Source organism: Penicillium arizonense (genome assembly GCF_001773325.1).
Source record: "Penicillium arizonense strain CBS 141311 chromosome Unknown PENARI_contig037, whole genome shotgun sequence".
Classification (NCBI taxonomy): domain Eukaryota; kingdom Fungi; phylum Ascomycota; class Eurotiomycetes; order Eurotiales; family Aspergillaceae; genus Penicillium; species Penicillium arizonense.
In genome coordinates, this window is record NW_019173314.1 from 73,897 (window position 1) to 98,416 (window position 24,520).

Below are 24,520 nucleotides of genomic sequence, written 5' to 3' on the forward strand. Positions count from 1 at the left end.
AAGGCGATGTACTGAACTGGGTGTCATATGTCACCTGGGGAATGGGCCTCTATGTACATCGCCAGATTGCTATCTATAGGTTAGATAGGCGCAACGAGTAGATTGATATTCTCGAGTCTATAAAGGGTTAACCTAGGTACCACAAGCCGGAGAACAATTCAACATACCTGGAAAGTCTTGAGATAACGTGAACTTCGGCGCAGGCTTCACCCGTTCTGAAGGGGGACGCCGTGACGGCAGATGACAGATGAAGATGCGCTCTGGAATAGGAACCGGGTATTTGAGATGATGGTCACCAGCAATGCATAGCGCTGGCAGGTCACAGCAGAGGGGGATGATAAGATGGAGCATCATCCAAAGGGGAACGGCCCACAGGGTTCATGATTCGTGTAATTCATTTGCCTTCGTCCGTAGCCTCGGCGGAATGAGAAGCTGCAGAGTTTGGTGTGTTGCTAGACATCTGAGGGGGCATTTGGGGCATTTGGTTGAATCCGTTACTGGTTGTACGGTGCTGGTTGGGGTGGAAATGATGTGACTGATGTGGACTGGAGGAGAAATGAGGCTGCTGCGGGTAATTGCCACGGTTGGGAGGCACTGATTTGGTGTTAAAAACGGGAGCGGCTTGACCGGGAACCGTGGGCTGACTCACTGTGGTGTCCGGGCATATACATCATCGGCTGCGGGGGTTGTCCTGACTGAGAGTTCTGGTGCATCATCATGGGCGCACCACGGCTCGGACTGGGGTATCCGCTATGAGGCTGAGGCGCAGGTGCATGCTGAGGGTATGCGTGGGCAGGAGAGGGAGAGTACATAGGCATCTGTTGGTTGTATGGACCCATGCCCTGTGGAACTCCCATGAAAGGTCCATTGGACGGCTGCTGCACCATCATCGGAGCTTGTGGGTTTACAAACTGGGGACCACCCTGGTAGGGTCTCATTTGGCCACCTTGAGGGGTGCCATAAAATGGGGGCATCGGCTGCCCGAAGGCCACTTGAGCTGGGGGCGCCATGGGAGAAGGGTATCCAGGTTGCATTCGAGGGGACGGGAAGACTCCAGAGTTCGAGCCAGACATGTGCATGCGATGGTCGTCGACGTGAGGGGGCCCGTGATGACCCTGAGGATGGAGGTGGCCGCCATTGGGACCACCAGAAGCAGGGAGACCGGGGTTTCCTTGCTGGAAGTGGAAAGGCATCTGGTGCTGCTGGGGGATATTGGGGTTGTTGGATACGGAGCGTCCCTGAGACGAAGCTGTCACGATGGGTTGCTTGAACATTTGATCATATGTCTTTTCCTCGTTACCCTCCATGGTATCCCAGGTGGGCAAAGTCTTGTACGGAGGAGGAATTCCATCGTTGAAACTGTATGGCTTCTCGGCCTGTGCTGAACTCTCCTTCTTCATGCGCTTGATCGGATTGAACTGGTCATTGAGAGAAGGTCGCTCCGAGATTGGCTGAAGCTTCCGTGGACCAAAGAAGGCGGTGGGAGTGGAGGTGCGAGACACGGAACGGCTACGAGAGAAAGGCCGCGGGCTCGCAGTAGCGGTAGAGGGAGCACCGCCAGGGGTGAAAGTGCTCGCCGCAGGGTTCGGCTTGAACTCCATAGCCCGAACGTTGAACTTGCTGGATGCAGAAGATCCAGGTCCCTGCGACTTGACAGGGCTGGTGATCTTGTGCTGGTCGCTAGCAGGACCGGTGGGAGGCCCACGGGCATCCTGAATTGGAAGCGGAGCAGGGACAGGAGCCATTCCAGCGCCCTTTCGCTGCTGCAGGTTGTCTGCTAGACGGTGACCAAGCATACCAACACCTGAACGCCCCGGTTGAATAGGTTGCTGGGGGAAACGACCGTTAGGTCCAGCAAGCGGGCCCGTGGGAGGGTAGGCCTGCCGAGAGCGTTGGTAGTTCTGGCGATCAGCCGGAGCAACAGGAGGGACAGCACCAGTAGGCCCAGTACCACGAGCAGGAGGCTTCGGTTCGGTGGGAGGGGAAGTGATTTTAGGCATACCCTTGTCATCAACCCCCTGTTGCTGAGCTTGCTGGGCCCGTTGAATAATTTCCTCTTGCTTCATGCGGTCCTTAGCCAGAATTGGTACAAGGTCCTTTGGCACAGGAGTGGAAAGCTTGAAGCTCTTCGAGAATTTCATCAGCTCGTTGAGTTTGACGGTGCGATCGTACGAGGCTTGGTTGCGACGGCGCTCTTGCATCTTGAGCTTCTCGCTGTTGGCAAACTGGCGGAAATGATCTAGAACCTCTGCCTCCACATTCGCAGTGGCATTTTCGGCAGAAGGTCGCTTGGCTGCGGGAGGCGCAGGCGAGAGAGCCTTAGCTGAGGCGCTCCCAGCCTCGACTTCGGCAGAGGGTTGCAACGTGGTCGGCTCAGGTTGCTGGTCTGTGGATGCATCCTCCTTCATAACGGGAGCAGCAGATGTAGTGGCGGCGGCCTGCTTGGGAGGTGCGTTGGGAAGTGTAGGAGGCTGGGGAGCAGCTTGGCGGCGTCCAGGGGGGGTATATTTGTTTGGCTGACCGGAAAGTAGAGGAGGGAAAGCCTTCTCTTCGCGGCGAACACCACTGTACTTGTCCTCCTCGTCTTGATCGCCAGTGGCGGGTGCCACTAGGCCGCGCTCCTCACGCATATGAGAGTTGTCCGAAGCGGTGCCCTCAATCTCAGCCGCGATACGAGATGCCCTCTCCAGCTCTGCTGTGTATGTAGGAGTGCTGCGGTCGAGACGAGTGGTATAGACGTTTTCATCGTAGTTGGTCTTAGTACCGAAGAGCCGTTCGTTTGCCTCGAACTGATCCCATCCGGCGGTGCTGTTACTAGTCTCAATGGACATATGAACATCGCTCTCGGCGGGTTCCCAGCGCTGTAATGTACGCTCGCGCATGGCGAGGTTTCCAGAGATATCGCTATCGGTCCTGAATCCCTGAGAAGCACCTGCAGGCGAGGTTAGTTTATAAAGTGTGCGAATCATGATAATCAACGCATACCATTGGGCTCCTTGGCCGAGATTTCGGCAGTAGTAACGTTGGGGACAGAGATGTCCACAATCTCTCGGATATCAAACTGCAAGTTGTGGTCGGGGCCGGTACCCAGGTACGGGGTCGCGACGTCACTCACGCCATTTGTTCGGAGTTGGTCCTCTTGGTCAGCGCGCTGGACCATCTTGAGCGTGAAGGACGAGTCATTCGATTCCAGGATCGAGTTAGAAAAGATACCGCTGAACTTCTCTCCGGCCTTGGTAGTAATGGTGGTTTGGAGTCCCTAGACAGGTTAGAAAAGGCATTGTGCATGGCAATGCGACAGATGCTTACAATGAAGCTGGCAAACAAGAACACCAGGCGATCATGGGCATGGCTGTCAGGAGTGTTCGACTCCTTCTGGTTTGGCCGTGGAGAGCCAGACTGTCCCCGGTGGGCCATGTTTCCGTTGGATGTGGAGTGGGAAGATCGTTGGGTGATAGGGTTGGTGCCTTGGGTCCAGGCCTTGTGGGAGTTGGAGCGTCTGTCACAGAGCATGCATATGTTAGCAGATGATCATCCAACACGACTAATAATGATGGCGGCACTGTGAACGAATCCAACGCTTTCAATTGGCGCCCTGAGACACATGATGTGAAGCAACCCTAGTTGTAGGGCTCCAACAGCATGGGTAAGAGCAAGCAAGAGCAAGGCCATTGTGAAGCATGATCCATCAAGAGCAGTATCTCATCTCCAGACAAGAGACAGGGGCAGACGTATATCTAAAGCGAGCTGTGGGGAGAAGGGTTAAACATACCGTGCACCACCATCGACAGGGCTACCAGACTGGCGGCGGTTGTCAGACCCCTTAGTACTGTTGGAAGGTCTCAAGGTAGATCGGCCAGAGTGAGAGCCAGAGTTGGCATTGCCAGAGGCGTTCGCCGTTGGCGCAGAGTTCAGAGCAGACGCCATGGATTCACTTGGGTTAAGGTGTGCAACGGGAAGCCGCGAAGATGAGGCACGAAGCCACACCGCCTGCACAAACAGGGAAAGAGGGGGGAAATAAGCAGCACCAGCGCGTGGTTGTATCAAAAGTGAAAAGGTGAGCAGAAAAATGGAATGGAGGAAGAGCAGAAGGAGTGATAGATTGTTTGGGGGGAAGTCACAAGTCACGCGTACGGTATGGTACCGTGTTACCACTTCAATTGCTGGAGTACATAAACGTCATTCGTAGACAACTTCACATTTTTGTATGTGCCACCCGCAATTAAGTGAAGAATATGCATCGTATTCGTAGACAATTTCACATTTACTATATGCCACCCGCTATTAAGTGAAGAACATACACATTGTTCGTAGACAATTTCATATGTTGTATGTCTCACCCGCAATTAAGTAAAGACGATAATATAATTCCACATCCTACACTTCTATGATAGTAATTGTCTCCCATATTCTACTTATTTGTGTGATCCAGTGTGCGTCCCTCCAACCCCGTACATTTTCTCCAAATACCAATACCAATAGAAAGGGACCAACCCGCATGTCGGTAATGCATGACGTGACCATTTGTCCTGCAATTCGCTACATGTATAAGTTATGTGAGCTGAAGTTGATTCTCTGTAAGTTAACTTTTGTCGTTTGTAGCTTCTCGTATCTTCATATTACTCTTGTTCCTGTTAATATATATTACGCGTTACCATATGTTCACACCAGAGTCTAAGCTAGGCGTAGACACAATATGCCTAACCCATAAAGCTGTAGTCTACCTTATAACTTCGTGTAGGGTATAATGGACTGTACCCTGGCTATTCCAGAGTGGATAAACGCGGGTCTTGCCGAATGCCAGACTAGTCCGCCTTGAGACTTTCTAAGCCTTTGTATGGCCGTAATTCGCTACAATAGATGCATATCGGGAATATAGGGGGACTAGATGCACATGTGATGCCCTTGCAATTTATCCTAAGTACCTTCTACTTCGTGTCAAATACTAAAGCAACGCGGTGACCTGGTCCCTGATACATTACATTGTACGGTAATCTATACAGTGATAACGCTAATCACCTGCAGACGCGGTAAGGTGGAGGCTGGGCATCATCTTCACTCTTTCCTCCCTCTTTCCACCTTCTGCGTCTATGCAGTCTTCATCGAGTCTCCCCTATCCTGGAGAGCCGGATCAACAGACTTCTCCCCACCGACCCTCGGTGTCTGGATCCGCATCCATGTCTTCGCAACAATCTGGTCGCAGTTCCTCCGCCTCATCTCGGTCTCAGTCAAGCAAGAACCCGGTATGTACTTTTGACACCCACTCAATTACTTGCACTCTGGCTAACGAGCGGTTTATCCCACACAGCCCGATAAACAAATCTCTCAAATCGAAAAGAGCGTGACACACCTCTTAGTTGCGACAAAACAACTCCTTGAAACCCTGACACAATGGTCCCGCAAGCAGGCCTCGGAAAATGATGTGTCGGACGTGTATGTGCGATTGGGTTATGAGTTCAACCTGGCCTGTCGGGCCTTCAGTGCCATCGGCGTCGACACCTCCGACCTGGGCCCTGTTCCTGACCTCCTCCGGACCATTCTCGAAGACACTCTCAGCCAAGATGCCTCCGCACAAAGCCTCGATCGATATCTCCCCCGGATTCGTGATATCATAATCAACTTGCTTCACGGACTGAAGAAGAAGCAGGCTCGGTTACGCTCACGGCAGCAACGCGATGATGGTAGGCCTTCGACAGGGCGGCAAGCCAGTGCGGGAAGCATCGCTAGCGGACAGGCCATCGGCCAGCTGTATGATGAGGCCGCAGCCTCTATGATGCCATCGACCGCCCAGTCTCCTAAACGATCCAACCGACGGTTTGGCAGTGGTGGCTCTCTGGAGGACCAACCGGCCATCAATCGAACTTCTTCGGCACCTTCGGCAAGTGACACACGGAGCAGCAGCTACACCGAAAGAGAGACCTCTCGGCGAGAGGCGCAGCAAATGCTCTCTCAACCCTCCCCTATGGAGGGTGACACAACCCCTCGGCCAGCCAATACAAACCCCCCTACCTACACAACCCCGACTGGATTCCCTGCGCCTCCACCCCCACCACCACCAAAAGAGGATGATGCACTGGGAGCATTGCAGCGAAGCGGCGAGCTCGAAAGACGTGCATCTCGTCGATTTTCCGCTTACCAGATCCAGAAACACTTGGGCACCTCTACCAACGGAGTTCCCGTCCTCCCTACCCAAAATTCACCTATCCCCAACCGGGGCCGCGATGTCCGCGAATCGCTAAATGCAGTCCGCCTGCGGGGCTCTTACACTCACACAAGACAACGGTCCAACAACCGTCTCCAGGAAACCGCCAAGGGCGCACAGGCTCAGACCCCTGCAAAAATCCCGGATGTGGTGAAGGAAGAACCAACACCGCCATCTACGGAGAAGGCTACAGAGCCAGCCGTCGGTAGTGCGCCCCCTGAGGCACCTGAAAAGGATGATTCTGGCAGCAAGCACGACTCTGGAGAGTCCGCTATTGTTCCTCCTCCGATCGTTCCCCAGCCCCAAGAGAAGTCGCTCGAGGAAGCCTTTGAGCCAGCGAAGCCGGCACCGCAGACTCCCAAGGGTGACATCTTTGGACCGTCCCAGATTGCGACACCTCCTTCGGCTGCTCAATTCTCCACCGAACAGCCTTCACCCGGTAAAGAGCTGACATTGTTCCTGCAATACAAGAGCAAAATCAAGAAGTATGTCCTTCCGGATGGTATTGCAGAACTTACAATTGGACGCCTACAACTTGCGTTCATCGAGAAATTCGCCTGGAACACCCACGACAACGGTGTGGACCTCCCTGAAATCTACATTCAAGACCCAATTTCAGGTATTCGTCATGAATTGGAGGATCTCACTGATGTGAAGGACCGGTCGGTCTTGGTTCTGAATGTGGACAACCTAGATGAGGTGAAGAAGCACTTCGACGACGGCCTTGGAAGCGTGCGTCTTCTCGTGGAAGGAGTCAAAGAAGCGCTCTCTGGTCAAGGAAACGCCATCCAACGAGTCTCGGAACGTCAGCTCGAGGCCGCCAAAGAAATGGCTCGCCTGGCCGCTGCGCCGCCGGCCACTTCCAAATCGACTGTCACTGGAACTAACTCGAACGCAGTGGTTGCTGGAAGCGGGAGTCAGCTCGCAGAACTACAAAGCTTGCGTCGTGATTTGGCTGTGTTGCGACAGACGTACTCTAACTTTACGGCAGATATCAACAGCTCAATGAGCGCTGTCCGTGCCAAGGCAGGCAAGGTCAAGACTGCTGCCGAAGTCGTCACCATCCCCTCATACGAAGGTGACGCCGGCCGCGCTCGCGTCAACACCGGCAAGAAGGAACTCGCAAGTGAATCCGAGCGATTGGTCGCTCGTGTCGATGATCTTCAAGACTTGGTTGAGGATCTCCGGAAGGACGTGGTTACCCGTGGTGTCCGTCCTCTTCCCAGACAATTGGAGGGTGTCAGCCGCGACATCAGCACAGTCATGAAGGAGATTAAGAAAATGCAAGACTTCCTGGGTCGCGAGAAGCCCATTTGGACCAAGATTTGGGAGAAGGAGTTGCAGTTGGTTTGCGAAGAACGAGACCAGCTTACCATGCAGGAGGATTTGGCTGCTGATTTGCAAGACGATCTTGAGAAGGCTACCCAGACCTTTGCATTGGTCGAGCAAGCTACCAAGGAGCAAGTCATGTCCAACGGCACCGGCGGCGGTGCTGCACGTGCTCCATCTCGGACTCTTGGGATTGATCCCACTGTCGACCCAATGAAGGCCAAGGACGGTGTTCTAGGTGAAGTCCGTGCCTTGCAGCCCAACCATGAAAGCCGACTTGAGGCAATTGAGCGAGCAGAGAAAGCTCGGGCGAAGGAGCTTGAGACGCGACGAATTGGCCTGTTCCAGAAGGAACTTGGGGCCTTTGTTGAAGAAGGAAAACTGAAGAAGAGTGGTGGTTTCGAAGAGACTGAGCGCCTCCGCACTGCCAAGGATGATCGCATCCGAAAGGAAGTTTGGGAGAGGCAGCAGGCACGTAATATCGAGATGGCGAGATTGGAGGCGGAAGCTATCGCTGCTCAGGCTGGGCAGAATACTGAGGCCGCGGCCGAGGCTGGGATTGCGGGTGGTGATGGTGATGCCCAGGAGTCGGGTGAACCCGAGAAGACAGTCGACGGTGAAGACGCCACAAAGCCAGCGAAGGAGGAGGACTCAGCGAACGATGAAAAGCCACTGCCCGCCGAGCCCGAGGAAAAGAAAGAGGGCTCGGATAGTCCCGTCTCTTCGCCTGCCTTGGTCTAGGCACACTCACTCATTCTCTCACTCATCTCCGATTGCCGACAGTCCTGCCTGTCATCCGTCGTCATTCCTTACCTTCAGCGATTTCATATTGTGCTCAGGTGAATCCACACCACACCGCAACGGTTTCCTTTATGTTTTTGTTTCTTTCTGCATCGGGCATGGCATCGGGGCTCTCATTTCGCATGTCATTTTAGCGATACCTTTTGGCGTGTTTCCTGTGCCGGTCCTCTGCAGTTTGAATTTCTCATGTCATTTACTGACGATACCCTGCCACGCTCTGTGGCTTCCTGCATTTAGTCCATGATTTTGGAATGATATGAGACATGCTTTGTTATTGTATGTGTGGTGTAGTGTAATACGTAGCTTAGTCCTCCGTACTTGGGCTTGACCGGACTCGATCTACTTGTAACTTACAACTTCATTCAGCCTTATTTTACACATAATCCATCTAATAATGAATTAAGTCAACACCCGATTAGCCAATGTAAACAAAAGCTGCACACGAGGCTCAAGCCCAAACTAGCGCCTGCACAGATCCGAAACCCCAGCCATCGCAATTGACCGAGCAGCTTTCTTTATAGATCAACCCAACCCTCCCACCGATTTCAAACCCGCAGATTTACCAACGTCCTCCATCTCAAACTCACATACATAAGTTACTCCACTTTAACACTTTGTGTTTTGTGTTTGTCAACAATCAACACCGCGTACCGAAACCAAAATATATCCAAACAAAGCCTGCCCGACACAAGATTTCTTTCTCGACTAGATCACATCCACTGTCGTGCTCAGCTTCATTTCGTACAACACACAGTCATCCAACGTCCAAACTGATCACCGGTTTACAGCTCCGCAAATCTAGCTCCAGCTCCAGCTTTGGCCTCAACACAGGTTAGATCACCACGGTCTAATTTAACCAGCTGGCTACCCAGCTAGCCATGCATCTACTCCCACTCCTAACATTATGGCTCTCAATATCAAACCCAGCGCAAAGCGTCGAGCCGTCAGCGATCCCTGGATCGGGATTTAGTGCAAATGGTACATCAACAACAACAACAACAACACTGTCCTCACCGGCAGATCTTACCCTGCATCATGCTATCGCGTCCAAGTTAGCTTCAGGGCCCGCTCGCGGTGTTCGAAAGATGAGCGCAGACGAAGGCGAGAAATTCTTCTTTGAGGATTGGTATTTTGGGGATGAGAGTCGAGACTCATCGAGTGAATTGTCTGAGCGGGATTTGTACCATCGGATTTGGAATGGTACTGGGAGTAGCAGTGGCAACTTTGTTACAGAATCCAAACCCGAAGATGAAGATGAGGATGGAGATGGAGATGGATATCAATACGACTACTCACCTGCCCAATTCATCGCCCAATCATTCCCATTCGAGCCCTCTTTCCCTCCATTTTCAGGCTCGACTTTGGTCTCAGCATCAGACTCAGCATCGGATTCAGCATCAGAAGCCCTCTCCCGTCTCGAAGCGCGGGATTTCAAATGCCCCACTGGTACATCGGCATGTACATTTATCGGTCGATCCGATCGCTGTTGCGGATCTGGGGAGACGTGTGAGATAGTCGCAGATACGGGACATGGGTCTGTTGGGTGTTGTCCTAGTTGGAAGAAATGTTCGGGGACGATTGGGTCTTGTTCGGGTGGGTATTCGGCTTGTGCGTCGGCTCTTGGGGGAGGGTGTTGTATTCCCGGGTATGATTGTGTGGCTGGGGGATGTAAGTTTATACCTGATTTCTTTTCTTTCTAGTCCATCGAGGGGGTGAATATATGATATATACATGGGTGAGAGATGCTAATTTGGTTCTGGGATAGGTGCATACATCACAGTTATCACCGTGACTGTCCATTCCACGGTTATGGTATCGACAGTGACATACTCGACAAGTCCAGAGCCGGGCACTGAAACATCTTCCACCTCTTCGCCAACATCGCCTTCAACATCAACTTCGAAATCAAGCCAAACAACAGCAACCGAAACAACAGACAGTCTAGCTCCACCCGCTCGACCAACAAGCCTCTCGACAGCAACAAGTGCAGCTACCGGCGACGACATCTGCCCAACGGGATTCTACGCCTGTTCCGCCGTTTATCACGGAGGTTGCTGCCGGACAGGCCGCAACTGCGATACGACATCTTGCCCAACTACATCCTCTACAACTATGACATCGAACGGCGTGACGATCGTCGTACCAGTTACAACTGCAACGGAGAACTCTGGCGGGAGTGGGAGCGGAAACCGCTGTGCCAATGGCTGGTTTAGCTGTGCAGATACTGTAGGTGGGGGATGTTGTCCTACAGGCTTTGCCTGTGGTGCTAGCTGTACTGCGACTGATACTGCATCTGCGACGACTGTTGCGAAGGAGCAGGCTACTAATGGGGCGGGGACTGGACGGGGGATGTCGAGGGTTCTGCTGGGAGTTAGTATAGTAGGCAGTTTTTTATTGTCATGAACATGAACAGAGTAAATGAAGTTATGCTAGATGTACCTGCAACATACAACCGTAAACAGCAATAAATCCCGTGGAATGTTCCCCCATGGGGTCATTAGTAATCGGGATAAACGCAGCACCGGTTGCTGTTCTCGGATCACCGAGTCTCGCCGACGTCGGCAACCTTCTCTTCTCCTCACTTCCTTTCTTCACATCATTATTAGGTCTTTTTGGTAAGTCGATTGCTCTGTTTCATTACAATTTCTCCGATTTCGATTCAATGCGCTCGCAATCGTTTAATCGTCCCATACTAACTATCATGCCGGCTGACAGGTCTCCGAGCCTCCGCCCATCATGTCCGACGCTCCCCAGAAGCCCCTCCCCTTCGTCTACCAGTTCGCCGCCGGTGCGGTGGCTGGTGTGTCCGAGGTATGTTTATTCCATGCTGCAAAGCAATTCCGACTCTCGATTGATGTGTCGGAATCCCGCATGAAGTGAAACCGGTGGCTAATGCGTCCCCGCACGAGCAGATCTTGATCATGTATGCAACTTCTTCGCTCCCTTCCTTGGCTCTGTAGGCCATTTCTCGGAGATTCAGGTGATATGATATTGGAAAAGGACTCAATTGACAATGCGCGACTTGCAGGTACCCATTGGACGTGGTCAAGACTCGAATGTAAGCAGCTACCGGTCGCATAAGCAGGTCTTCCGACGTTGGCTAATCTGATACTTTACTCTACAGTCAAATCCAGACCAAGGCTGCTGTTGCCGGTGCTGAGCACTACAATGGCATGTTCGATTGCTTCCGCAAGATTGTCAAGCACGAGGGGTATGTCATACCCCAGCGACCAGCGTTGGATCTCTCTAATAAGTCATAATAGTGCCTCCCGCCTATACCGCGGTATCTCCGCCCCAATTCTGATGGAAGCCCCCAAGCGTGCGACGAAGTTCGCCGCCAACGACAGCTGGGGCAGCTTCTACCGCGGCCTGTTCGGTGTCGAGAAGCAGACCCAGGGCTTGGCCACCCTGACCGGAGCCACAGCCGGAGCCACCGAGGCCTTCGTCGTTGTTCCCTTCGAGCTGGTGAAGATCCGTCTGCAGGACAAGGCCCAGGCCCACAAGTACAACGGCATGTTCGATGTCGTGAAGAAGATCGTCGCCCAGGAAGGCCCCCTTGCCCTGTACAACGGTCTCGAGTCGACAATGTGGCGCCACATCCTCTGGAACGCCGGTTACTTCGGCTGTATCTTCCAGGTCCGCGCTCAGCTGCCCGCTGCCGAGCCCGGAAACAAGAGCCAGCAGACCCGCAACGACCTCATCGCCGGTACCATCGGTGGTATCACCGGTACCATCCTCAACACCCCCATGGATGTTGTAAAGTCTCGTATCCAGAACACCTCCAAGGTTGCCGGCCAGACCCCCAAGTACAACTGGGCCTGGCCTGCCATCGGCACTGTCATGAAGGAGGAGGGCTTCTCCGCCCTGTACAAGGGCTTCACTCCTAAGGTTCTCCGTCTCGGTCCCGGTGGTGGTATCCTGCTCGTCGTCTTCACCGGTGTCATGGACTTCTTCCGTGGCATGCGTGGCGAGTAAATGCGCTCATTCAATGTGATCGTGTTTGCGGTTGAACGTTGAAGGAGTTTTCCAAAAGCAAAATTCAATTTGTTGCCTGCCTCTTGGACCATCCCCTGTCCCCTCACCCTGACCCTGACCCCTTTGCCCCGATACCCTTTTCGAATAGTCTTTTCACCTCGGGTTCAGATTTGATATAACATGTGCATGTGAAGGACGTTTTGATTAGTTTTCTTGTCTCTCTTTGCTCCTTGTCTTGATATATAAACATGGTTGCTAGATAGACATAGAAAACAAAGATTTCCTTTTTTTTTTTTTTCCCTTACTCTGATACCCAAAGATAGTGATTGAGTAGCAGTTCGTCTGCTGTGAAATCATCACGTCAAGTAACCCGATGTATCAAAATTACATTCGCTCCCGGTCGAAACGCCGCCTTTTAGATAATAAGAGCAAGGTCTACAACGAAAAGGAAATAAAGCAAGAAAACGCAGATATAATTATACTGCCCGTTAAACCAACAAAATAGTGTACAGTACACACGAGGCATACACCAGACATATCCAAACCTCACATCCTACTTAAACCATAACGCCCTCCTTATTCTCAGCAGACGGCCCATCCCCCTTCCCAGAATCATCCACCTCAACCTTCTCCTCAGGCTCCCACATAGCCTCACGCATAAACGTACTCCTCGCCCGAATCTGCGGGCCCTTCATAACAAGCACAACAGGAACAACAGACAACGCAACCCCAATAAAGCCTAGCAAAGTCCCCGCCCAGCCAAACCCAAGATTACTAAAAAGCTGCGGCGAAGCCAACGGCAAAAACGCACCAAACGAATTCCGGCCTAGCGAAGCAGCAGACAACGCACTCGCCGCGTACCGCTCATACGCATCTGTCAGGTAGTTCACCACAGCCATGTAGATCGAATAAATGCCAACTCCAGCTGCCGTGATACCGATCGTTGGGACGATCCAGTGGACATCAGGCTGGCTGGCCCATCCGTACCAGAATAAGCCCGCTGCGAAGAGTAAACTTCCAGGGATAGCGGTATAAAGTCGAGCCTCTGGAATCGGACGACCCGGTTTCTCGGTGTTGCGTCTAGACGAGCGGAAATAGAACCAATCCTGCAGCGGGTTGATGATTGTTCCGATAATTGCGCCGACTGAAATGGCTAGCTGGACGAGTCCTGTTGCTAGTGTGCTCCAGTTGTAGTTTGTGCTGTAAGTTTGCACTACGCTGCTGAAGAATAGGTAGAGGATTCCCCAGGCGAAACTGATCCACAGCGTAAAGAAGATTACCACGGGCTCTGTGGTGAGCATGCGGGTTGGACGTTGGAAGGAGATTTGGAGGAGTTTGAATTTGCTCGGGGCGTCGATTTCAGCAGCGGCGTAGACGGGTTTGCCTGTTTCTTTGCGGATCTTGCGCGCGCGCTTTTTGAGGATTACGTCCGGCCGGGTCTCGCGGAGGATTAGCCAGAAGACGGGGATTAGGGCTGCGTTGTAGATGATTTGGATGTAGAAGATCCTGTATGTTGTTAGATCGTTGTTACTTGTTTGGGGCTCGAGTTTCTGTCTTTCTGTATAGATAGATAGAAGCAGAGAAAAAGAAGGAGAAACTCACCAACGCCACGGCTCAGACTTCGGAATCTGCACAATAGCAGACCCGATAAAAGGACCCAACGCAATACCGACAACACTAGTAAAACCGAAGATAGACATCGGCAGACTGCGTGCATGTTCGCCCAGCCAGACATCACTGATACTTCCTCCGACAATGTTAATCGAGACGGAGGAAGCACCACCACCGAAGAACCGCGTCACCACCAGTGTCGCGAAGTTCTTAGCGAATGCAGATGGGAAGAGCGAGATGACTAGGATGATATATGCCACGAAGTATCCGGGCATACGACCAGAGGACTCGGTGAGAGGCACGAAGATCAAAGGCCAGAAGGCGGCGCCCATGTTCCAGGATGTGGTAGCCCAGTAGAGGTTCGGGAAGGGTGAGTTCTGGACGTTAAACTCCTTTTCCATCCAGTCATTTCCGGAGCCGTATGTTCCGGCTGGGAGACCGGTCAAGATAGAGCTGTGTGGCTATATTAGTTATGGCTGCTTTTGCATTGGGAAGGGTGGGATTGACGTACATGAAGCAGACGGTGATGGTCAACAACCACTTGTACTTCATACCCCAGTTGAACGGGTTCTCAGGGTCATCAGGGCCATCCCAGGTGTGAATGATGATATCCTTGTAGGCAGGCATCTCGGCGCGAACGTCTTGGTTTATCAGTCCCTTGAGTCTGGGGTATCGTTAGTTCATTATTGCCCACGGGGAAAAGGGAAGCCTCAAAATTGGGGTTACTGACTTGCCCATAAAGCCCGTGGGCTTGGGAACCTGCTCAGCAATGGGCTTTTCATCAGCAGGCTTGGATTCAACCGGCTGCTCAGTCTCATAGACTGAGTTGCCACGGATCTCATCTTGATCAGCCATAACGGAAATCGTGAAAGACTGTTACAAGTGCCAGACCTGTCACAGGAAAAAGCAAAGAAGAAAAAGAAAAAAAGAAAATAAATACGTTAAAACGCCCGGAACTGACCGGGGCAATAATTCTCGAATTTTACAAATGCCTTTTTCTCCGAGAATGTTGGAACCTCACGGTTTTCAATCCCGATGTCTCCACTCGGCATGCCGAGAGCCAACAAGCGGTTGACTCTCCCATTCGGGAACTCGGTCGGGAGTGGCGGACTGCTGGTAATCCACCGCCACTCCACTCTTCCTTGCTGGTGGAGCTTATTTCAAGGGGATTTCATCATTGCCTGAATGGTATTGGATCTTTCAGCTGACTGGGTCCTTCGATTTTTCTCAGACCGCGAACTACATTCAGCGCTCCTTGCCTTGATTTCACTGCCGAGGTTCCACCGCGCCCTGGGATGCATCTGGTCCATTCTGCAGTGAGAATTTTAGGTATGACGCAGATTGATGGCGTCATATCCGTCAACTGGGAGGTTGGCTTATTTAACAAAATGTTCTGTTGGGTGGCTGTTCTCTGAAGGGAAGCAGAGTTTGTCCTTAGGATTGGTAATCTCAAGAGACCAAGGCAATTTGACATCGGATTTAAATGTGGTTGACAGGTTAGCAGATTTTTTGAGTGGAACATAATTTCCTAAAAGTTTATATTGCATTAGTTATACTGTACTGTAGCAGGTATGAAACAAGGGATTATCATTGTACAGCACCGTGTAAGATAGTCCGCAAGGGCATTTGAGACAAAATTGTCTCTCTAGTTCCAAGCTGATATTACGATGTTAACTACAGCATGCGACAGTACGGATATCCGAACTGTTTAGCTGGCTGAGATTCGGTGGGGAGATATGACGTAGCTCCCGGTGAACTAAATTAGCGCATATTAGCGTGCTTATTCTGGTTAGGCCGACTTTTACTTCGACCCTCTTATCGTTTGGGTTCATATATGTGATGACTGCTAAACACCGTATGTCCGTTAGTTTTATTTGAAAAGGCTAACGTCTACGTGATTATTTGCAGTAGTAAGGGACTTTTCGATGGTTTGGCTGGTCTGATATAAGGTTCTACATATCTTACCTTCTGCTTTGATTTTCAATTGGTTTCATTCTAGTACGAGTATCAGTCGGCCAATTGAGATTTTGTTAAGGGCGCGACGTGGCGCAATATCCTCAAGATATTCAAGGTAAACAGCGCTTCCATGTATGGAATATCTACAGAAAGCATATGGTAGGTACATCCCAAGGAGACACAAGCAAACTCATTTGGGCTCAGATGCACAAGAGTCTTTCTGGAACAGAAGTTGTGCTGCTACAGTACCTATCTCCACTCATTGTCCCACCCCGCCTGCTCTATGGCAAATGCAATTGCCAACTCGGTGAACCTCGCCATGTGCTGTAGTATTAACTCAGCAGATATTCCCTAGAAAGGGGCGGAAACTAACGTCAACAGAAAAATAACCCGTTTCATCATCGATCCATATGGTGTCGTTAACCCCGTGAATGTATGGATCGTATTCACCAATCAAGCCACCGGCAGCGGGATTTCCCTCAGAAGCGAAAGAAGACGGATAATTGAGTCGTGAGTAGGACATGTAATCCGAATATGCATTCCTCCTTGATCAGATGAGCTTCCAGTTTGCGAGAGAAGAGCTGACTTACGCCGGAAGGTCATAGACCTTGGCAGGGATAGAGACGTATTTGTTGCTCAAATTGGCCGTCCAGGCCGTCAGAACTGCATCGGCTTCAGTAGAAATGAAACCGATAGTCTCCGTTGCATTCTTGGCAATAAATGCAGTCATGTCCTTGACAAATCGTCTGCCGTAAGCTCAAGTTACAATTGAATGCGGATAACCCACAAACTCAATCATTGCGCCAATGCGCGCTCCTTGTTCTTTCTTGTACCGGGCAATAGCTTGACTGCCTAGTAAGCCACCCTCCTCGGCAGCATACCAGTGAAATTCCACCGGGCCATCTTTGGGAGTGAAACCGGCTTCTGCTAGGACGCGAAACGCCTCGAGAATACTAACGGTGCCAGAACCGTCATCGTCCGCGCCGGGGGCTGGCAGGAGTGGGAACAGGTAGTTTGCAGAATCTTGGTGCGCGCCGAGGATAGTCAAAGAATGCGAGAAGTTGCGGACTTTTGGCTCGAAGCGAGCGATAATAGAGGATTGACGGAAAGAGTGGGTGAAGTACTCCAGCGAGATGTGGGTGTCGAGCGGGGAGTTGGCAATGATCTGGTCCATGGCCTGTCAATCCTCTTCTATAGACCCACTAGTGGAGCTGGGGACGCATACTTGAGAAATATGATCATGAAGCCATTCGGAGCTCAATTCTCCGTGGATATCGTTGAAGTAACGGTTGTAATAACCGGTCATATGCTTGAGCACATCGAGCATTCTTCCTGTATCTATGTAGGGGAAGAGAGATCGAATAAGTCTTTCATGAATCAGCTCAGGGGTATCTAGTGAACATTGTTAACCCGATCATCTAGAATGCTCGCCAGAAAGCTCACTTGGCCTCTTGGCCCCCGCGTCGTGCGTCTGCCCCGCATAAAAAGCTTCATGGTCAGTGATATCCATAAACTTTGTCCCTTTTCTACGCAGTCGCATTTTGTCTCCCTCAGTCATCCACTCTGGCTTAGCTGCACCCATAATCTGCAAGAGACGCGGCTCAGCCAGTACCTCTTCAGTCTCCGCTCGACTATCCTCACTCTGGAGCGAGATATAGGCGGCGACTGGGTCTGGGTGGTTCTTTATTGCAGCCGATATACTCTCATCGATACTGTGATCGCCGTGCTGGGGCAATACATTCGAGACCTCGGAGATCGGAGATAGGACGAGTTGCGCGTCTAACGCTGCCACCGCTGAGAGGTTGGCGATGCCTAAAATATATGCTATGATGGTCTTCTGCATGATGTGGTAGGATATTTGAGCAGCTGAAGAGTTGTAAGAGCTCGCAGGACACCTCTCAGCGTTATCTGCGGCAACGGACCCCGCATATCAGCACGGATGGAGCTAGACTGAATTGAAAGCTAGCCATCGTCCAATCATCGCCAGAGTGGGTTTAGTTGGGCCGTTGCTTTAGAGCGAGGCCTATTGCACATTATGAATGCCCAGTTTCCGGCCTTCTGATGATGAAGAAGTGCTTCATTGCAACGACTTTCATCTCGTCAAGTTTATACAGGATGAAATGGAACCAATTATCACCGTGCGATGTAGAGTTTGCTATAACAGTTCTTTGAAGCACTTCTGTGGGACCTTCAAAACCACTTTTATTTTGAGAAATCCAATTTTCATGGCTTTCAATATTTCCATTCACCTTATGATCTGGTTTAACAAGATTATAAATGCAATTGCCAAGTAGCCTAAACCGTTGAAGCCTTATCTGTAACAGCCCGTTCCTCCTCTTCCTCTGACTCCAAGTCATGTTCCTCATCAGGAGGATTCTGATCCACAGGCAAGATGACAATCCAGTAGAGCCTGTTAATCTTCTTAGTTTCCTTCTCATTCCTCCTAGTCTCCTTTCTATGCACCCTGCTACACTTGCGAGAAATATCATACTCCTTATCCTCCTCCAACTCCGCGAGCTTCCTCTCCAACCTTCTCAAATCCCTGCGTAACTCGCGCTCAGTCTTCTCATCTTTCCCCCGACTCATATCCAAGCCCTGAATTTGATATTGAAGATCATCGATCTCGTCCATGATATCGGCAATTTCGTCGTCAGCCCTCCGTCCCTTTCGTCCAGCCTTTCTTGCCGCCTTGTCGGATTTGCGACTCTGCTTTTCTTCTTTCTCTTTCAGATTTTTGAGTTGTTTCTGCTCTGCCTTTTGCGCAGAGTATGTACCCCATTTCTTTATCCAGTTGTCCGCTTCAGCCGGTGAAGCCACATTATCGAACGAAAGTCTCATAACGCGATCACCGAGCAGTGCCATTCTCTTTTCGAGGGGGCTTTGAATCTATGTAACAGTCTGTTCAGGGCTATAGGTCCTTGAACCGGACCCTCCAGTTGACGAACCGTCATCGGAAGATTTCCTCCCAACAAGAGCACAATACTGATCTGAGGAGAAGGAGCCCCCTATCCCAATAAGCGAAAGCATCTTCTCCGTCTTAACAACCCTAGCACAAAACCCCCTCGGCCCGAAAGTAACCTGATTAACCTTCTTCAGATACTGTTTCGTCCGAATAGCAGAAACACCGGCACCCGCCAAACCAGCAGCAGCTTCCAAGCTATTACCTATAATCTGGGTTGTAGCCAGCGGCACAAACCCAACCATCATGCCAATCTGACCCGTTGCTCGGAGTGCGGGGTTTGCCATGAATGCTTCATTTAGACCGTCGATGAAGTTTAGTAATTCTCTTTCGCTGAGATCGGTTTGGGGTTCGAGTTCTGGGACCCGGGGTCGGGCGAAGGGGCTCATGTTTGGGCCGTCGAAGATTGTTGTTATTTCTATTGCTTTTTGTTAGATGATATGAAGATTCGGAAATGACATTTTTTCTTACGGGGGATGACGCATGGTCTTTGAGACCGTTTTGGGCTGTAAGGCTGGGATTGGTGTTGTGATTGGTTTGTAGAGAAGAAGGATGACTGGGTCGACGGTCCAGCTTGATATGAAGGTCCCCATGGTTGTTGATATGTGCTATTGGTATTGTGATACTCGGAAGAATGCCACTGCCCAGCTTGTGGCTGTGGTCGATGGTTGTGGTAAGGCATGACTAGATTTGAATCGCGACTCATGAAGTCGTAATTATCCTGTCGTGCAGTATATGCATGATATGGATGGGTCTGCGAAGGGGTATATGGTGGAGGATTCTGATCCACAGCGAAAGGTTGCTTTTCCATGCCTTGAGATGATATCATGAGCTAGAAAGTAGATATAGAGGTTCAGTGTACACATGTGAGATAGAAACAGGTATGACTCCACGGGACAGGAACATCCTTTTATACCCCTAGCCCTCAAACCTCTTCCAAGACTTGGTACCAAACCAATTTCCAGTTAGGGCTAGCAGTGCGACGTAAGCACAGCCGGACCCACATTTCCATGGTTATCTCGCGGATTCAACCCGATCGAGTTTAGCGCCGAGATCTACAACGCTCAGCATAGCCACATATTGTTGGCGGATCTCCTATTCGGTTGGTTCGCACTGCTTTACAAATGCAGAAAAACAACAAAGGCTTTCTCGCGTGACCCCTTTTACTCGGACAAGTTTCGAGTTTATATCACCCGTGGTGCAGGGAAATACAGTCTTGAATATTAGTGTCCTCGGACTTCGAGCGGGATGTCATAGTGGCGATGATCATGCCTCATTCCCCAGTCCCCGCATAGTATGAATACCATGAGAACCAATCAAACATATTACCCAACATCTGCCCTCGGTCGCCCGGACGAGAAGAAACCGGTTCGTGCCTCTCAGCTTCAGGCAAGGGCCATGTAGTATCCATATCTGCGGGGAGCCATTCAACATAGTTCGCCACGTTCAAGTCACCCACCTCAGGATCCATGAGATCTGCAAGGGTCTGACTGTGGCTGTAGTTTTGATTGCTTGCTTATAGGGTGCGGGCGGCGCAGCTTTCTTGGTCGATGCGCGATAGGAAACAAGATTTTGTGCCAGTTTGAGGAAAATAGATGCGGTGTTCTCGAGTCTTGAGCAGACGGTGGCTATCAAGCGCATCTGGGATTGCATCGCCTTGAAGTAATTGACAGTTGCGGATAGAAGTCCGAGGTCTTGTTCGATTGTCGAAATATGATAGTTTTGTGGGTGGATGATGTTGTCAAATACCACGCAAAATGGGGTGAAGGGGCAATATAGAAGTTGCCTTTGGTGTTTGAGTTAGAGAGTATTTACTAGTAGTGGATTTTGACTTTGCTCTTATCAGACCACACCGTTGTATACAGAACTCCAATTCGAGACCCTAGAGCTCAATGTCGAGATAGCTTCATGAGCAGAGAATAAGAGAAGGGCCGATGAAGACTCGTCGCCTTTCAGCAAGCAGGTAAGAGAATGTAGATACTGAAATTTGATGCTGCTGATGCCGAGATACATCACCCGAATCTGGCTGACATTTGCTGACACGTTTTCAAGTCTCAGAATCTCTGTCAATGCCTATTTCCAAAGTTAGCAAAGACTGAACCCAAATACTTATGACCCAAGGACAGGGAATTGATCACTAACTTGTTCTGTCTCCAGATGCCATTTCTCCAACTCTGATCGTATCGCAACCCTTGCATTCGTTGAGTCGTCAGTTGACAGAAGATCCGAAAGCACACCTGCCAGTTTAGCCCACTGGATAGATCGTATCAAGACCTCAGCACCAAATCGAGATCCCATTGATGAATACAAGCTCCATTCGGTTGCAAGCTTCGAAATTGGACCGAGTCACTTTCGACGGTTGCTCGATATAACCGCCTGTTGTGCTTGACTGGCATCGCTGGCTGAGGGGTGTCTGGGACGTCACACTGATTGTCACCCAGCAACCAGGTCTGCACTTGGGCTTTTTGACCACTGTTAGTGGGTTCACATCTATGGTTTGTGATACTATAATGTTAATCAGGTCGTCGATCCCGGAACACTGCAGTCGCAGTATATTGATGTTCCGGATTAATGTCGGGCCGATACGTTCGCGGAAAGGCGTTGTTCTCATACTCAAGAAAGCGTTATTCACAACCCCGTACACGCCAATTTAGTTAAGTCTCACGCACGTGAGGTTGGTGAAATCTACCAGCAATAGAAGATTGAGGAGAAATACATCATTACGTGTGGACTAAAACCCTTCTCCCAGGGTCGATAAACCTTAAGTGCATTGCGAATGAAGATCATGCCCCGATCTACTACGACACGGGTCTATAACTAAACCTGAATATGATTGGCCCATCACAGCAGCTCCAACTGAGGCCTCCACACACGTCAGCCCTGGAGTCTCGGAGGTTGAATCGCAAATTCATCCTATCCGTCCGACCGCAATTTGACAAGCCTGCCATTGTGCGTAAGAGTTGAGGTGAATCCAAGGAAATGGCATTGCGAAGCCCATTATTTTCGTCGCTCCTCATATTGTGCGTACTGCTCTTCAATCAACCCAATGGAGTGTCTGCATCCGCCAGCACCACTGCACGCCCCTACTCGGCTCGAATGGCCGACAGCATCATCTCGCGTGGACAGGCCATTCTCGAAAACCAAACCGATTCATCATCGCTTTTGCAGGTTGGGATTTTCCAGACTGCCATCATGGAACTAATAGAGTCGCCTTCGGGTCGTTACATGGAGCAAAACTGGAAAATCTACGTCAGCGCAAGCGCTGACAGTGTTGTTGACGTGGTTGATAATGCAACCAAAGATGCCAGGCTTCCTCTCGACCGCCTCTCCGTGGGTAGAGGACTGTTGTACCTGTACGTCCTTGATGCAACCACCCCTTCGGCCCGCATGGGTTTCCTAATCAAGTCAAAACCGGGACCTTAGATACGACGAAACTGGGACCAGCACATACAAGCAGACACTTGCTGCTCTGCGTGCCTCGATTGATCTGCAGCCGCGGAATATATTCGGTAATCATTCTGTTACCATCCATGGCCCTGTCCCTTCGTTTTCTTCACCTACCCGTCGACTTCGCCAAGTTCTTGTTCTTTGCTGATACTGAGACAGGCGGACTGTGGTATTATATCTATCCAAATTGGAGCTATTTGGATGGAATGTTCTCACTGTTGTCATTCTACCCTTTGTATACCGCGAATATGGATATTGCCAACATGACCGAGGTCAACAATGACCTCTTCCATCAGATCGAACTCTTGTGGGAGCATTGTTATGATAATACGACGGGCCTTCTTTTCCATGGATATGATGCAACCAAAACCGCCTCCTGGGCCAACCCCACGACTGGCGCCAGTCTAATCGTCTGGGATCGTGCGCTCGGCTGGTTCATGATGGGATTGGTTGACCTTCTAGAGCTCCCGCTCATGGACTCCCGGGTGGCGACATGGCGTGCAAGATTCGTTGACCTCGCCAACGCTGTCGTCCAAGCAGTGGATCCGGCGTCTGGCTGCTGGTGGCAAGTGATGTCCTCCCCCGGACGAACAGGCAACTACATTGAAGCTAGTGGGTCTGCCATGTTCACCTATGCCCTCTACAAGGGGGTGCGACTTGGCCTTCTGCAAGACAACAACCCTCAAGAGCCCCCCTCTGAGAACCCCATTGCCCATTTCCGGGCAAATTATACCAGGGTCGCCACTCGGGCCTATCGCACACTTGTGGACAGATTCGTCGTGGAGAATCAAGACGGCACCCTAAGCTACAACGGAACCGTGGGTGTGTGCAGCTTGAACTCCACCGCTAACTACGAGGTACGAATGAAAACGGGGAAACTCATTTGTGGTGGTACTTGCGCACTTTTGAGATGAAGGAAACTGACCACATGTGATTTTAGTACTATACCGAGCGACCACTCGTATACAATAGCGTATTGGGATCCGCAGCCTTTGTTCGCGCCAGCATGGAGCATGAATTGGAGCACGGAGTTCTCTACGAGCAGTAGACGCCAGTTGAGGGCTTGCTTTGGCTGATAGCCCGCAGCAAATTATGCAGGTTAACATCGGCCATTGTTCGTGACTGATGTCCCCGAATATGAGTTCGAAGGGTCTCTGGAAAGCAGAGAAAACAGGTCGTTGATTGGTCTGAAATCGACGGGCTAGAAGGTGCTCATAACCTCTAGAGAACAAAACAAAGAAACACGGAATTATTATGTAATTTCGGAATGAATCTGTGTGGACGGAGAAGAACAGGGAAGAGAGAGAGAGAAAGAGAAAAACGAACTATGTATCTCTACGATCCCTCAACAAAATTTTAGTTGGGAATGTGGGATGCAGCACCTCGAACTATCGGGGTCTTAATAAGCTCACGATTAAGAATCGATACCCTTTATTATTAATCAGCGAGACTATAGACCGGTTATTAGGTACGAGGATCTATATCTAGCTTAATATTTAGTGTTGAGATTCATGGCTTATCCAGGCATCTCCAGGCATGAAATGCCTGCTTTGCCAAGCATGAAGCTCATAATCAGCATTGAACCTACCGTGTATAGTATAGCTCAGGGGTAATGCCTCGTTAAATAGGATCTCTCTCTCATGAGAGAGAGATCAGACTAAACAACCTCGTTGGCCTTGACCTACATGCGTACTAGCATCATTTATCGTATCTCCAGTTTTAACATTTAGGATACCTATTATAGGATCTATATTCGTAAGAGGGATAAGTTGAAAACCGCGTTTTATACCTAGTATAGTTATTTTAAATACATAGTTATACTATTTAGGCTAGCTAATACGCCTATAATATTTTAGTCGTATATTAACCGCGTATTAAGCGATTTACTTAATATCTATTATATTATCTATCTAAACGATATTTTAATCTACTCCTAAAGTAAGAAGGAGTATATCCTTTATATAAAGAAGGTTTTAGATAGGCTACGTATATATTAACTGTATATAAAGCGTAGTAAGTGCTATTTTTATAATGCCCTATATATAATCATTTTTACATCCAACTTTTGAATATTCAAATGTTTCAGGAAATCACAAAACTTGCTTCTAGAATTTATGTACGAGAAACCTATAGCTAAATACCTAGCTTAGTCTAGGTAGCTTAGTCTTTCTCCCTTCTTCATCTATCTCAACATCGATCACTCCCCTACTTCCTGTACACGGATAATGGCTTACTCTTAC

The 24,520-nt window shown here is 50.2% G+C and overlaps 8 protein-coding genes across 8 annotated transcripts; 3 read left to right on the forward strand and 5 right to left on the reverse strand.

Annotated features, from left to right (window-relative positions):
• Positions 1-394: 394 nt before the first annotated feature.
• Positions 395-3,927, reverse strand: PENARI_c037G04359 (putative PAB1 binding protein (Pbp1); the record flags this gene model as incomplete). Its single annotated transcript, XM_022636907.1, has 5 exons — positions 395-594; positions 650-2,932; positions 2,986-3,259; positions 3,310-3,499; positions 3,773-3,927. The coding sequence occupies 5 exons, from the start codon at positions 3,925-3,927 to the stop codon at positions 395-397; spliced, it is 3,102 nt and encodes a 1,033-aa protein (XP_022483249.1).
• A 1,250-nt stretch (positions 3,928-5,177) lies between these two features.
• On the forward strand, positions 5,178-8,272 carry PENARI_c037G05832 (formin-mediated actin nucleation enhancer; the record flags this gene model as incomplete). The annotated part of the gene is made up of 2 exons (XM_022636916.1): positions 5,178-5,243; positions 5,309-8,272. 2 exons carry the CDS (start codon positions 5,178-5,180, stop codon positions 8,270-8,272), a joined length of 3,030 nt encoding a protein of 1,009 aa, XP_022483247.1.
• Positions 8,273-9,210: 938 nt separating this feature from the next.
• Positions 9,211-12,307, forward strand: PENARI_c037G07030 (uncharacterized protein; the record flags this gene model as incomplete). The annotated part of the gene is made up of 6 exons (XM_022636928.1): positions 9,211-9,778; positions 10,098-10,558; positions 11,048-11,143; positions 11,361-11,390; positions 11,467-11,543; positions 11,596-12,307. 6 exons carry the CDS (start codon positions 9,211-9,213, stop codon positions 12,305-12,307), a joined length of 1,944 nt encoding a protein of 647 aa, XP_022483258.1.
• Positions 12,308-12,864: 557 nt separating this feature from the next.
• Positions 12,865-14,773, reverse strand: PENARI_c037G05486 (uncharacterized protein; the record flags this gene model as incomplete). Its single annotated transcript, XM_022636914.1, has 4 exons — positions 12,865-13,813; positions 13,910-14,371; positions 14,430-14,582; positions 14,649-14,773. 4 exons carry the CDS (start codon positions 14,771-14,773, stop codon positions 12,865-12,867), a joined length of 1,689 nt encoding a protein of 562 aa, XP_022483229.1.
• Positions 14,774-16,460: 1,687 nt separating this feature from the next.
• PENARI_c037G01405 (uncharacterized protein) lies at positions 16,461-17,717 on the reverse strand (the record flags this gene model as incomplete). Its single annotated transcript, XM_022636893.1, has 4 exons — positions 16,461-16,607; positions 16,662-17,051; positions 17,100-17,266; positions 17,318-17,717. 4 exons carry the CDS (start codon positions 17,715-17,717, stop codon positions 16,461-16,463), a joined length of 1,104 nt encoding a protein of 367 aa, XP_022483241.1.
• A 452-nt stretch (positions 17,718-18,169) lies between these two features.
• Positions 18,170-19,515, reverse strand: PENARI_c037G03450 (uncharacterized protein; the record flags this gene model as incomplete). Its single annotated transcript, XM_022636905.1, has 4 exons — positions 18,170-18,760; positions 18,820-18,879; positions 18,962-19,251; positions 19,305-19,515. The coding sequence occupies 4 exons, from the start codon at positions 19,513-19,515 to the stop codon at positions 18,170-18,172; spliced, it is 1,152 nt and encodes a 383-aa protein (XP_022483242.1).
• A 1,160-nt stretch (positions 19,516-20,675) lies between these two features.
• On the reverse strand, positions 20,676-21,131 carry PENARI_c037G00954 (uncharacterized protein; the record flags this gene model as incomplete). Its single annotated transcript, XM_022636888.1, has 2 exons — positions 20,676-20,906; positions 20,976-21,131. 2 exons carry the CDS (start codon positions 21,129-21,131, stop codon positions 20,676-20,678), a joined length of 387 nt encoding a protein of 128 aa, XP_022483252.1.
• A 531-nt stretch (positions 21,132-21,662) lies between these two features.
• PENARI_c037G06051 (uncharacterized protein) lies at positions 21,663-23,328 on the forward strand (the record flags this gene model as incomplete). The annotated part of the gene is made up of 5 exons (XM_022636918.1): positions 21,663-21,786; positions 21,886-22,186; positions 22,257-22,342; positions 22,440-23,137; positions 23,221-23,328. 5 exons carry the CDS (start codon positions 21,663-21,665, stop codon positions 23,326-23,328), a joined length of 1,317 nt encoding a protein of 438 aa, XP_022483214.1.
• Between the last annotated feature and the right edge of the window lie 1,192 nt (positions 23,329-24,520).